The sequence below is a fragment of the Macaca mulatta genome, chromosome 17 (genome assembly GCF_049350105.2).
Source record: "Macaca mulatta isolate MMU2019108-1 chromosome 17, T2T-MMU8v2.0, whole genome shotgun sequence".
Taxonomy (NCBI): Eukaryota; Metazoa; Chordata; class Mammalia; order Primates; family Cercopithecidae; genus Macaca; species Macaca mulatta.
This window is the reverse complement of record NC_133422.1, coordinates 106222843-106235660: the sequence shown is the minus strand read 5'-3', so window position 1 is coordinate 106235660 and position 12818 is coordinate 106222843. Positions and strand designations below refer to the sequence as shown.

Here is a 12818-nt window from a genome sequence, read left to right as displayed (position 1 = left end):
TGTAAAACTCTGTGAAAAACAAAATATCCAAATTGGGAATAAAGACAGCATCAGAATTTCTGACTTTTCCTTTTCCTTCGATCTCCCGTGTGGCTCAGCACAGCACTGACTGAGAACCTCTATGGCCACCCCAGGAGGGCTGTGGTGCTGCTCAAAGGCACCAGAGAGAAGCTGAGGATGACGGCCTGAGGGCTGAGCTCCCACAGGGACCCCTGGATCAAGACCTCCTTGGGGTAGGACCTGTCTGGTCTGGATGCCCATAAACTGGATTTTATCCATCTGCCCTCAGGCAACCCAACCTCACAGAGGACCGGCAGCCCATGTGTGCACTTTCGGTAATAGAGAAGTTCCTGTCCACAGTCTCCAGGGCACATGCTCACCAGAATTCAGTCACCTGAATATCAAGCCATGTCATTAGTCAGAGTGTGCTCGGACATGACAGGGTCTGTGTGGTGGGTGCTGGGCAGTCTTGGGTGCTCTTTCATCTTTCCCCGCGCTCTAGCGCTGTCACTCAAAAGCCTCAAGCCTGGACTTTCGTCCCCCAGGGTCTGGGCCCCCACAGACTTCTGCCTCTTTGTTATGGGATCACATATAACCCACTAGAGTGTGCGTCGTTTACACGAGAGCAGAATACCACCCCACTCTCCCTGTTTGGATTTGAGTGTTTCTTTCATCCTAAAAGGATTTTTAGGATACTTTAATGAGTCAACTGAATTGGGCATGATCTTGATTTCCCTAAAGTTTTGGGAAAGACCACCTTGGTCTCATTGTCTATATTTAAAAACTGAGAGACTAAATATACCAACGGACAACAGCCAGGTCCAGGAAACCAATTCATGATCTACAGCAACTGACCCAGGTCTCAGGAAACCAACCCATGATCAACTGACCCGGGTCCCAGGAAACCAACCCATGATCAACAGCAACTGACCCGGGTCCCAGGAAACCAACCCGTGATCTTCAGCAACTGACCCGGGTCCCAGGAAACCAACCCGTGATCTTCAGCAACTGACCCGGGTCCCAGGAAACCAACCCGTGATCTTCAGCAACTGACCCGGGTCCCAGGAAACCAACCCGTGATCTACAGCAACTGACCCAGGTCTCAGGAAACCAACCCATGATCAACTGACCCGGGTCCCAGGAAACCAACCCATGATCAACAGCAACTGACCTGGGTCCCAGGAAACCAACCCATGATGTTCAGCAACTGACCCGGGTCCCAGGAAACCAACCCGTGATCTACAGCAACTGACCCAGGTCCCAGGAAACCAACCCGTGATCAACTGACCCGGGTCCCAGGAAACCAACCCATGATCTACAGCAACTGACCCGGGTCCCAGGAAACCAATCCGTGATCTACAGCAACTGACCCGGGTCCCAGGAAACCAACCCGTGATCTTCAGCAACTGACCCAGGAAGTCAGCCTGCTGTCAGTCTCTAGTAACCGTGCAGGAAATCAAACAACCACCCTCGTAACACTCAGCCCCTAGTGCCAGCACTTGATTAATAGTTGGCCTTTGTAACTTCTGTCCCTATTTCTAACTCAGTACTAATAGAGAAAGCCAAGTATCCACCCCTTGCCAACCACACAAGATCCCTGTCTCTAGTCTGCCGCTGCCACCATCCTCAGGCCAACAGCCTCGCATGCAGGCACACCCGAGCCCTCCCCTCTTCCATTCTGAAGCTTTCCTGGTCCTCTGCCTGTGTGTGAGTCTCTTCCAAACACAGTGATGATGGCTGGGCTCCATGCTACAGCAAGTCAGGGGGCTCTGTTTTCTCATCTGGGTGGGCTTCCTCTATTTCTACAAAACCATGGATTGGAGTAGGTTAGTCCTTAGGAGATGTTGGAGCTGAACAGTAGAGACAGCTGGGCCTAGAGTCCAGCAGCAGCTCCACCCCCGACACCCTGGACCTAACTTGACATCGGCAACGTTCAGAGTGAATTCATGTATGTTCCTGTTTCAGTGGCCTTCTTGGATGTAAGCAATGTTTTCACCTCTTAAATTGCACCATGGCTGAGGCTACCTTCATGCTGCACTTGAAGTTAATGTGATTGCTTCACCAATTTCACTAAATATACAGACCTTTCCCAAGTATTTAATGGCTGATGAAGCTTTTTGGGGATTTGGAGGTTCAAGGAAACAACAATCATCTCAACCTCATGATTTTGGCTGTGCGGCCCCCTCCTCTGCGTGGCCAGGCTGTGCAATGCCTTCCTCTGCATGGCAAGCAGACCCTGGACCATGACACTGCAGGCCCACAACTGGCATGAATACAATTCCGACATTTCAGATTCCCTGGGAATAGCAGTGAGGCATGAATATGCAAATCCGTCACATCTGGATATCTTTTATACTAGCCCAACGCCTTAACTGTCCAGCCTCATGTCAAGTTTAATGACGGCGTCACTCTATATGCATAGCAATGAAGCATCATTCTACAGCCATCCCCAGCACCCCAATTCAAAGCCAAACGGAGCTCGGGAGAGAGCTGTTCCCAGTCCCACTCCCTTCAGACAAGAAAGCCGAGGCACTGAGGGAACAAAGCTGCCTGGTGGCAGAGCTGGGATCAAACCCTAGCCACGGCCTCTCCAGACAGGGGCATCCCCACCAGCAGAATCAGAGTGTTTGTGAAATTTCCCACCATGCCTGTTTGCTTCTAATCCCCGTTGCAAGATTACTGGCATCCAAAAATCGTCAGCCCTTAGAGGAGCTTTGCAGAACACAGGTGTCAGCTTAGAAGGTGACTCTACTTTGGCCATGGGAGTGGCCCTCGGGGACACTTGTCCTCTTGGCTGTCCAAGCTTTGTGCAGCTGGCTTACTAGATGGGAACGCCTGTGTACGAGGTTGGGGGATTCTGTTCAGCCCCCGCACCCCCGCTCCCGGTCTCCTGAGTAAAACATTGATCTGGAGTAGTCTGGAGTGTTCTCCCAATTCCTCCTCAGCGGGCCCTGGACTCTAACCTTTGTCTCCCAAGCACTCCAAGACCACCGGGCTCTTTGCCACGGCTGGATCTCTTGCCTTGAATGGCGAGGATTCAGCAACGCCTCCAGCTGGAAGACCACCCACACTTAAGTGTCTGCCCCTTTCGTCTGGGCTCTGAGTTCCTCCAGTCACCACTACCTTTGTAACCCGAACTCCACTTTTAGTCTCACCAGCTCTATGAAACTTCTAGAAGTTCTCCCTGGTTCCTCTTGGCTCTCCCTTAGTGCCCTTATCTCCTTAGAGGTCTGAGCTCTGTAGAGAGTTTCCACTTCTTGGCCTGCGGTGTTTATATATCAACCAAGGCCCGGAAGCAAGAGCTGTACAGAGCAGGGGGCTCCCCTCGGCAAGTTCCCATCCCCCAGCCTTGGTCCTGCGCCTCTAGCTGGCCTAGTGGCTCCCCAAGGACCTCACAGATATTTCAAAGGAGTTCTGTGATGCTCTTCTATAGGCTGTTGATGGGAAGGCTGGTCTGCTGCATGCTAAGGTGTCGCAGTAAGAAATGGAAGTCCCAAAACCCTTTTAGCAATCACAGTGCATCTGGTACCCAGTGGAACACCAAGTTGATTTTCTTGAGAAAATATGCAATGTCATGGAATGCAAGCAGAAACAATGTTGGCTTCAACTATACAAAATTCTCCTCGTTAGATGGAGATACACTGAACTCCTGTTTGGAACAGTTCATGGCTATGCGGCAGAGCATCTGAAACACCTGTCAGAAGACCCAAGAACAAGCATGGGTGGTGAGAGCTTTTCCTGCTCTCTATTCTTTCTGATGCACAGGCATCCTCCTGGGAAATATGGCAACCCTGCTAGATGTCAGGCATGGTGACATCAGTAACGAACTCAGACCCAGCCACATTCTGTAGAAAGAATGGAAGTCACACAACCTCACATCCGTACTGAAAAAACAAGGCTACTAATATGCAGGTTTCCCCACCTCCCCAGTACCTCTGCCCGACCACGTTGTTGGATTACCAAACAAATGAGATACATTATCATCAAGTGATTTATTAGCTTAAAAGTGAATAACAGGATTTTAAGAGCATGCAGGTGAACACTGAACAAACTAAGAGACAACACTCAAGGGAAATGCCAGGCTGACATAAACCTCCCCTGATCCAAAGGCAAGTTTACAGAAAGCAGAACAAAATCTTCGTACAACATCTGTGGAAATAGTTTTCTACACAAAAGAGATAAACCTAATAGTTGAGGGAGAAGACTAGCATAGCTTTGAAAAAGATTAACTCCAGGAAAAAGAAGGAAGTTTTATATACCTGCTTGGCACTCTCCATAAAATATAAGGACAATGTGAAGTCTATGAACTTGAGCTAAAGCATGTGATAACCAGCTAGTTTTATCTAGTAGCTGGAACAATTATGGAAAGAATGTAATAAAAGAAAGACCATCATAGCGAAATTTCTAACAGTGTCGGAAAAGAAAAACCCCAGATGAAGTTGCAGAACATTGGCTCAATGATATAGAGGATGAAAGTAAAGAAAATGAACAAAGAAGGAAATGCTGTGAGAAGGAGGCAGTAGGTTCAGGGCACACATGGAAAAGATTAAACACGTAAGGAACTGGCATTTCCGAAGAAGAGGCTGGAATAAGTGAAAGAGACACGAGAGTCAAAGTTATAATTTAAGAACACATTTCTAAGCTGAATACGTGAATCTTTAGTTTGAAACGACATGCCACACTCCAAGTAAAATCAGCAACAAAAGGAAGACTTATAAGCAGACACAGCCCAGTTAAATCTTTCATTTCCAAGCATAAAAATGTCGACACGCAACCAAGTAGATGCTTATAAAATATTAAACAGAAAAAACATCAGGCAGGTTTTGATGTGAGGCTACAATAGAGCAAGGACTACGGGATTCTGAGGGAAAAAAACTTGGGGCCAGGAATTGTCCAGCCACATTATTGTTCATGGGTGAAGGCAACAGAAAGATATTCTTACTTAAGAATTCAGAAAACATACCTCCACATATTGTTCCTGGAAAAAAATACGCAAATATACAGATTAACTAATTATAAGAAGAATCTAAGTAGAGACTCAAGAATGGGAGTGCCATGGTATATATGATTGGTGGTAAATATTTAATCCATTTATGCATAGGATTAAATGCCAGCAACTTAGTTTTCCTGAAACAAATTCACAAATTAAATGCAATGCTAATCTTAATTTTGATTACATTTTTTCAGGGGGAGAACAAAATTCTTCATGGCTAAAAGATGTTTTTAAGAAACTAGGAATAGAAATGTTCTTCTGATAAAGACTGACCACATCAAACCAATAGCCAACTCCACAGTTAATTGAGAGTAGTAAAGGATTTCTGGTAAAGTCAAGGAGAAAACAGGAATGCCCACACTTCCCAATATTATTTAAAGGAGAATACAATTTTAGCCTTATTTGAGGAAAATATCTACACAGAAACCTAGAAGAAACAACTGAAACAGAACAAAGACCAACACATGAATTGTAAGTGGTTAAAAATATGAATATTTAGTTCATAGACAAGAATGTAAGTAGCTTTTTATTGTAGTAAAAAAAAATCACAAAACTTCACTATTTTTAAGTGTACAGTTCAATGCAAATAGCTTTAACATGAAAGGAAGCTGAACCACATTTTAATAAGAGAAAAGTGAATTAAAACTACATGGAAAATTTCTTTTTCATTTCTTAGGCAGGTAAAAATTAAAAAAAAAAAAAAAAACCATGGTAAGGGTGTACTAATGGGAGCTGTGTGTCGGGAGCCCCTACAACCTTTGCAGAGAGCAACGTGGCGATTCATGTCAATACTACAGATGCAGCATTCCCTTCAACTCAGCGCCTCCACTTCTAGGCATTTAGTCAGGGATATTCACAGCTGTGAGAAATAATGTTATTTTTCACAGAGGTGTTTGAAATAGCAAAGGATTGGGGAATAAATGGAGTGCGCTCAGAGGGAACTGGTTCAAGGTATCACAGTGAGCAGTTGCTGGAAGTTGAACAGCAGATCCCAGCAGCTGGGAAGGACAGTCACTTATGCCTGGCAACGAGACAAAGCTGATGATCTATCCTCATGCCTTCCCTTGGACCTCAGAGAGCTGAGGGTGCAGGTCATCCAACTAGACTGAAATCTAGAGAGAGCAGGTGTCTGCAAGAGGAGATGGGGCAAGAGTGTTGTCTCACCTGGCTTGGGGCACGGGAAGAGGATGGGGCTGCCCATTGGTTAGAGACAGGCGAGAGGAATTTAGCTGAGAGTGTGGGTTAATATGAGATCATGAAACCTGCAGGAGTCACAGGCGTGAGGTGGTTTGCAGAAAGCCTCACCTGGACCCTTCTCCAACAAACCCTGTCGCTCCCCCTGAAATTACAGATGAAAACCCGATGTGGCTGGAGGACGGCAAAAGAAAACCTTCTACCCCTGGGTGAGGGGCAGGAAACCATCGTGAGTCTGAATCATGACAGATTTCCCATTACCCAAAGACAGAAAGAATGACTGAGAAAAGTCTCCCCTTCCGAGACCAGGGAGGCCACGCCTGCCTGCCTGAGACTGAGCTGCACCAAGACATCAGAGAAGGCCCTTTGGCATCCACCAAGGCCAGCAGGAGCCATGTGGGAAACACAGCAGTCTACCATGGGACAGGCAAGCACGTGGGGCACGGTAAGAATGAAAAGCTCAGAACTGAGAATGAAGCAAACCTCAAGAAAAGTTCTCTGGCAAAGTCGTCCCTTCCCTCTAGTGAAGCTTGAAGAGTTGAAGCTGGTGGTGCCTGGAAGGCAACAAGAAATCCCAAACTCAGCTCAACTCCCAGCTAGACTGACTCAACCTTCAACGGCCAAGCAGAAAGGACCTGTAGCTTCCCAGGCATGAAAATTTACTCAGTATTGCCCCCACACATTGTGTCATTTTCTACTAAAACATATAAGAGAAATAAAGAAAAGGAGAGAGAGAAAGGGGGGTGGGTGGGGGAAGGAGGAAAGCAGAGGGTCAGGGGAGGGAGGCTCACTGTTAAAAAACAAAGCAATCTGTAGAACCAGATTCAGATAGGACCCGAGAGTCAGAAGCACTGTACACAGACACTTTAAATAACTATGATTAATACTTTATTGCACTAGTGGAAATGAACACTATTCATGAACAGATGGGAAAATTCAGCAAAGCGATGAAAACTTTAAAAGAATAAAAAAGATGGCAACAGCTGAATATGTTAAATATGAGACACATAAAATAAAGTCTGTTTAATATGTTTAAATAAAGATCTAAAATAGGGGTAAAGGGACAGGTGTCAGGAAAACTGGAAACCAAAACCAATTTTTAAGAGAATATAATAATTTAAAAACTCAATTGACAGGGTCAAAAGCAGATTAGCTCAGCTGAAGGAAAAGTTAGTGAACTGGAAGAGATAGATGTGAAGACATTATAGAGAAGGCAGCACAGAGAAATAAAAAGACAGAAAATATGGACGAAGACTTAAAAATCAGAGAGGGTATTATTTAGTTGTGACATATATCTATCCCAAATCTCAAAAGAAAAATGAAAGAGTAAGACTGGACCAGAGACAATATTTGAAGAAATAGTAGCTGAGATTTTCCATAATTCATGGAAGATAAGACTGCACAGATTGAAGAATGCCCATGATTTGTAAACATTGTAATAAAGAAAAATGCATACCTAGATACAGCACAGTAAAAGAACATGAGCAATGAGAGGAAGAATATGTCTTCAAAGCACCCAATGAGAAAGGATAAACTACTTTTAACAAGGAGAAACCAACAGCTGACTCATCAGCAGTGGAAGCCAGAAAAGGTAGAGTTATGTCCTCAACAAATGGACAGAAAATGACTGCTTCAATTCCTATACCCAACTAAATTGTCCTTCGGATGCAGAGGATGATGAAAGGCACCTGCAGAAAACCAGAAACGGGGAGTGTGATGTTAAACAGACGGGTGTGATCCCAGCTGTGTGGTCTGAAGTGAAAGATGGCGTGGAGATGCGAAGCATGATAAACCTATGGGGAACCCACGTAAACACTGGCTGTATAAAGCAGAAATAATCATGTCTAGGGAATTAAAAGGAAAATAATCAAGGCTGGATTCCAATAAGTGGCAGTAATAGTATAAAACTCAGGATAGAGGAGATGAACGGAATTGTTATATTTCTAAAGTCACCTACAGATGCTAAATCTACTGACTACCTTCAGACTCTGATGTTAATTTTTTCTATTAATAACCACAACTACTAAAGGAACAGAAATACAGTTGATAACTACTATACCAATAGAGGGAGAAAGATAAAATCAGAGAAAAAAACCAACAAATCTAAAACAATGCATGAAAAAACAAAGAACCGTGAACCAGGCGTGTATGGTGCTGTGTGCTGTGATACTGTGTGACAAATCACTACAAACTCAGTGCCTTTAAACAGCACACACACATCATCTCGCTGTCTCAGTGGACCACAGGTCTGGAGGTGGGTGGGCTGGGTCCTCCGGTCAGGCTGAAAGCACAGCAGCTGGGGCTATGATGGCATCTGAGGCTCAGGACCTTTCCCAAGCTCATCGGTTGCGGGGAGAACTGAGTTCCCTGAGGTTTCAGTACTGAAGTCTACTTTTCTTCTGGCTGTTAGCTGGGGGTTGCTGTCAGCTCTGGAAGCTCCCCAGGTCCCGGCCTCTCAGACAAGGCAGCATGGAGGCCATAGGCCATAAGACGGGTCCTAGGTGACATGGCCTAATCAAAGTGGCCGCTGACCCACCTGTTCACAGTCCTGCCCACACGTCAGGGGAGGGGGCTCCATGATGGAGAGGGAACCGGAGGACACTTGGAATTCTGCCCAACACAGGTGGAATAAGTAGAAAGTATAAAACAGAGGCTAAATACAAATTCAAATATATCCACAATTACTATGCAATAACTAATACGCCTAATTACCAGATTAAAAAAAGACCACTCGTTTCTTTCCGACTTTCCTTTTTGTGTGAATTTTTCTCGTCTATGTAATCCATGTGAACCATACACGTCCATATCTGCCTTGGTCATTTTTCATTGTCATTCACAATTTCCATAAGATTAAATGACTTCAAAACAAAATTCCAACAGAGTTAACACCATTGTTTACAAACACCTCTCTCGTCACCTTTTCCTTACCAATTATTGTCTATTATATTATTATGTATCTTTTCATGTACATTATTGACCTTTGTTTCCTCAGGAGAACTTTCTGAGACTGGAATTAGAGAGTCAAAGTTTATCATTTTGGTGACTCCGGAAACACAGCAAGATTCTGCTCTGGAGTGTCCACACCCTCAGTACCGTGTGGAAGTACTGAGTGTACTGAGTATGGCCACTTTTGCCCGAAAATTATCGCTTTATACTTTTGAATGTGATTTTATCAACTGAACAAGAATGCACAGAACTAGAAAAATAATAAGTAGCCAGTTCTGGAAACGCGGGAGGTTCTGCTTCTCACCTTTGACTTTGGAAAATTTGCCATTGTGAAAGCTTAGCAGAACCCACCCTCAGCCCCGCTGGCCCTCTCCTGAAGTCTGAGGGTGGTACTGGGGGCTTTTCACCCTCACCCTCACCCCCTGCCCGAGGAAGCCGAGCAGGAGACCAGGGGATGCCCGCGGCAGGACGACCAGCTGGCACACCGGGAGCCAAGGGGAACACTACGGGAAACTCCCCTCACGCAGCAATCCTGTTTCAGGTGAAACTTGTAAGGTTTGCTAACTCCACACCCCTTTCCCCCATCACTTCAGATGCTCTGTTTTCCCGAGGAGGCCGTGGCTGTTCACGAGGATCCTGCACCTCCTGGGCCTCATTCTTTCCCTGATCCAGGAAAAGCCAGTTTATTTAAGCTGTGTACTCTAAACTGAAATGCTTTCTAAAACGACTTGGATACCATTTATAACATTTTTCTTATGACCCAATGTGTCCTAATTCTGTTAGTTTGTTTCCCAGAGCCCCCCACTTTTTAAATCATGAAACAAACAGATGAGATTCTCCTCTATCAATGAGACGCATGAACCCGAGTGAATTCATAATGCATCCAGGGCTCCCCACCTCAGCAATTAAGAGAGTGGAAGGAACAGAAAATGACAGCGACAGTCTGTGAGTCCTGGAGATGAGACCCCAATCCCGCAGGAACACAAGACAATTGTCCTCACAGAAGCGAGTGCCCACAGAACCTGTCCACCTGGCTGCATCGTGGAGAAGCCTTCCCCAGAGCCGACCCAGGAAGCAGGCACACGCCTTACCTTTCGAAGATCCCTGCGGGGCGGGCTTGCGGATGCCTGCTAATCCTTAGCTGCAGGGAAACATTCTTCTCAAACAGATTCCCTCTCCTCTTCTCTGAGACCATGGCAATTTGTAATCCAAACCCAAATGACCTTTGCCGGTGTGTTGATCCTGGCTAATTGTTCTTGGGCTGAGAGTTTGAAAAGAAGTGGCCAGGTTCAGCTGTGTGGCCGCTGGGACTTTGAGAAACAGGCTCATTGTCCCCATGCTGTCTGTAGAGCTTCGTCTATTTATCTCTGGTTCTTCTGGATTTTAGTAGGAGAGAAAAAGCAGCTCCAGGTTCAAACGGCCTCAGAGGCAATCATAGCACTGGCCCGCTCTCCAGGAGTGCAGTCCAGTGGCCTGCGGAATAAAGCTTTCCAGGCCTCAGACCTGAGAAATTAGTCTAGATTGAGGAAGAAAAAAATGGATTTAAAAATTTGGTAAATAATTCTTCCCCTCTCAAATCACGGGCTAAGTGAAGAGTTGGCAGAAGAAAGGAAAAGGCACGGCTGGGCTGGGAGCGCAGCTGCGTCTGGCTGACGGGAGGCACCCAGCACAGGCCACACGCCCCTTTCCCACAATCCTCCAGGCCTCCATGTCCTCGTGTTGCGCATTCACCTTAGAAACGTCACACTGGGCGCCAGTGCGCGCATTGGGTGACGTTTGTTGCTTGGAACAAGTGTTTTGTGCAAGTAGGCCTCAATGCTTGTGATATAGTGAGTGAGTTCCAATTCACTGTTTTTCTGTTTCTTTTTTTTTTTTTGCTTTTTGATAGAGTCTTACTCTGTAGCCCAGGCTGGAGAGCAGTGGCTCACTGCAACCTCCTCTGCCTCCTGGGTTCAAGGGATTCTCCTGCCTCAGCCTCCCAAGTTCAAGTGATTCTCCTGCCTCGGCCTCCCAAGTAGCTAGGACTACAGGCATGCACCATCAAGCCCAGCTAATTTTTGTATTTTTAGTAGATATGGGGTTTCATCATGCTGGCCAGGCTGGTCTCAAACTCCTGGCCTCATGTGATCCACCCGCCTCGGCCTCCCAAAGTGCTAAGATGACAGGCGTGAGCCCCTGCACCCTGCCCCAAATCAGCGTATTTCTCATGCCCTCCTGATCACTCCCCATGGACAGTCCAGATCCTAGAAATGTCAAAGTGGTCCAGCAGGACCTGTCTGCAGGGTGTGTCTGTGCCCAGAAGCCTCCTGTGGGCCCTGGCTCAGGGCGGCGCCTGCTGCCCCAGGGCGGTGAGCTCCGCCGCCTGCACAAGCCCTAGTCTTTTCCACAGAGCCTCTCGCTCTTCAGGACATTTTAGAATTTCTCTTCTACCTGTTGCTCCTGGGTCGGTGGCAGGTTTTGCTCTTCAGGAGGTTAGAAATCAAACTGGTGAGAGAACAACTTGTGCAGGAAAGGTGCATCTGATACTAATAAGCTCACTGTAAATACATTATATTGTTCTCAGAACTTAGGCATTTGCTGTGATGAATTTCAATCTGGCATTCGTAGTGAAAGAGTTCCCTCTTCAATCAACCAAACAGGCACCTGCGGGCCCATCCCTTCCCCACGGACAGCCCATCAGATGAGCTAGAATCACTGACCCACAGGCCTGGGGAGGGGGATGGGTGCTGGCGTCTGGGGAAACTGGTGGCTGCATATTGCTTCACAGTTCTCAGGAAATGTGGACGGCAGGGCCCCGCGAGTCCTCGGCTGTGTCCTCCTCGTCCTCATCTGCTCCTCCTCCCCAAAAGGAGAAGAGCATCAGCCCCTTGCCCGGATGAACCCTTTGATTTGCTTTTGTTCTTTGCCCTTGAAACCCTTTCAAGGCAGTGTCTTGATCAGTCTTCACTGCCTCTTCATTCCTCAATAAATGAGTAAAGACGAAAGAAAAACTCCTGGACACCGAAAGGTAGAAATGGCAAGCTGGCCATCTGGTCTTGCGAGCGCGGCCTCAGGGCTGTCTGTGGTGTGGGATCCAGCACGGCGAAGGATCCCCGCTGTGAGGGTGCGGAGCCCACTCAGAGACAACCAGCCTCACTCCAGCAGCAGCGAGGACCAGCGTGCATTGGATTAAAAAGACCAGAAATCCCCACAAAATCAGTACAAGATGCAGTCAGTTGACTCTGGCCTTCAAGGAGGAGGCATCCTCAGGTGTCTCAGGTGCTGACTCCCAGCACCTCCAGCAGGTGTGTGCTCAGGAGGTGCAGAGGCAGACGTGGAGGAAATACCTTCAGTTTCCAGGGCCTGGGCCTGGTAGATGCTGCCCAGCCCCACACACCCCTGAAGACTGTGCAGCACCGGACCTGCGGCCAGAGGGCGGTGGCCACAGCCAGCTCAGGCACACATCGGCCGCAACTGAGCTGAGCTGTGGTGATGGCAGGGCCTGCAGAGAGAAGATCAAAGGCAGTGAGGGTCAGAAAGTCATTTTGGTAGCAAGTTCACGTATCTCTTGGTTAACAAGAGGCTAAGTTACGAATGACACTTCAATCCTGCGGAGAAGAGGGCTCACCCGTGGAGTAAGAACGTCATTTCTTCAGGCATAATGATACATACGTGAACACACATTTGTAAGGTACCAGTGAACAGA

General features: G+C 46.9%; 1 protein-coding gene across 1 annotated transcript in view; it reads right to left on the bottom strand.

Moving 5' to 3' along the window:
- LOC144336198 (uncharacterized) overlaps window positions 1-12610 on the bottom strand; it is a 228380-nt gene extending 215770 nt beyond the window's left edge. The window contains exon 1 of the mRNA XM_077974062.1: window positions 10225-12610. Coding sequence (XP_077830188.1) covers window positions 10225-10328 — 104 coding nt within the window. The 5' untranslated portion in view covers window positions 10329-12610. The remainder of the gene's footprint in view (window positions 1-10224) is intronic.
- Between the last annotated feature and the right edge of the window lie 208 nt (window positions 12611-12818).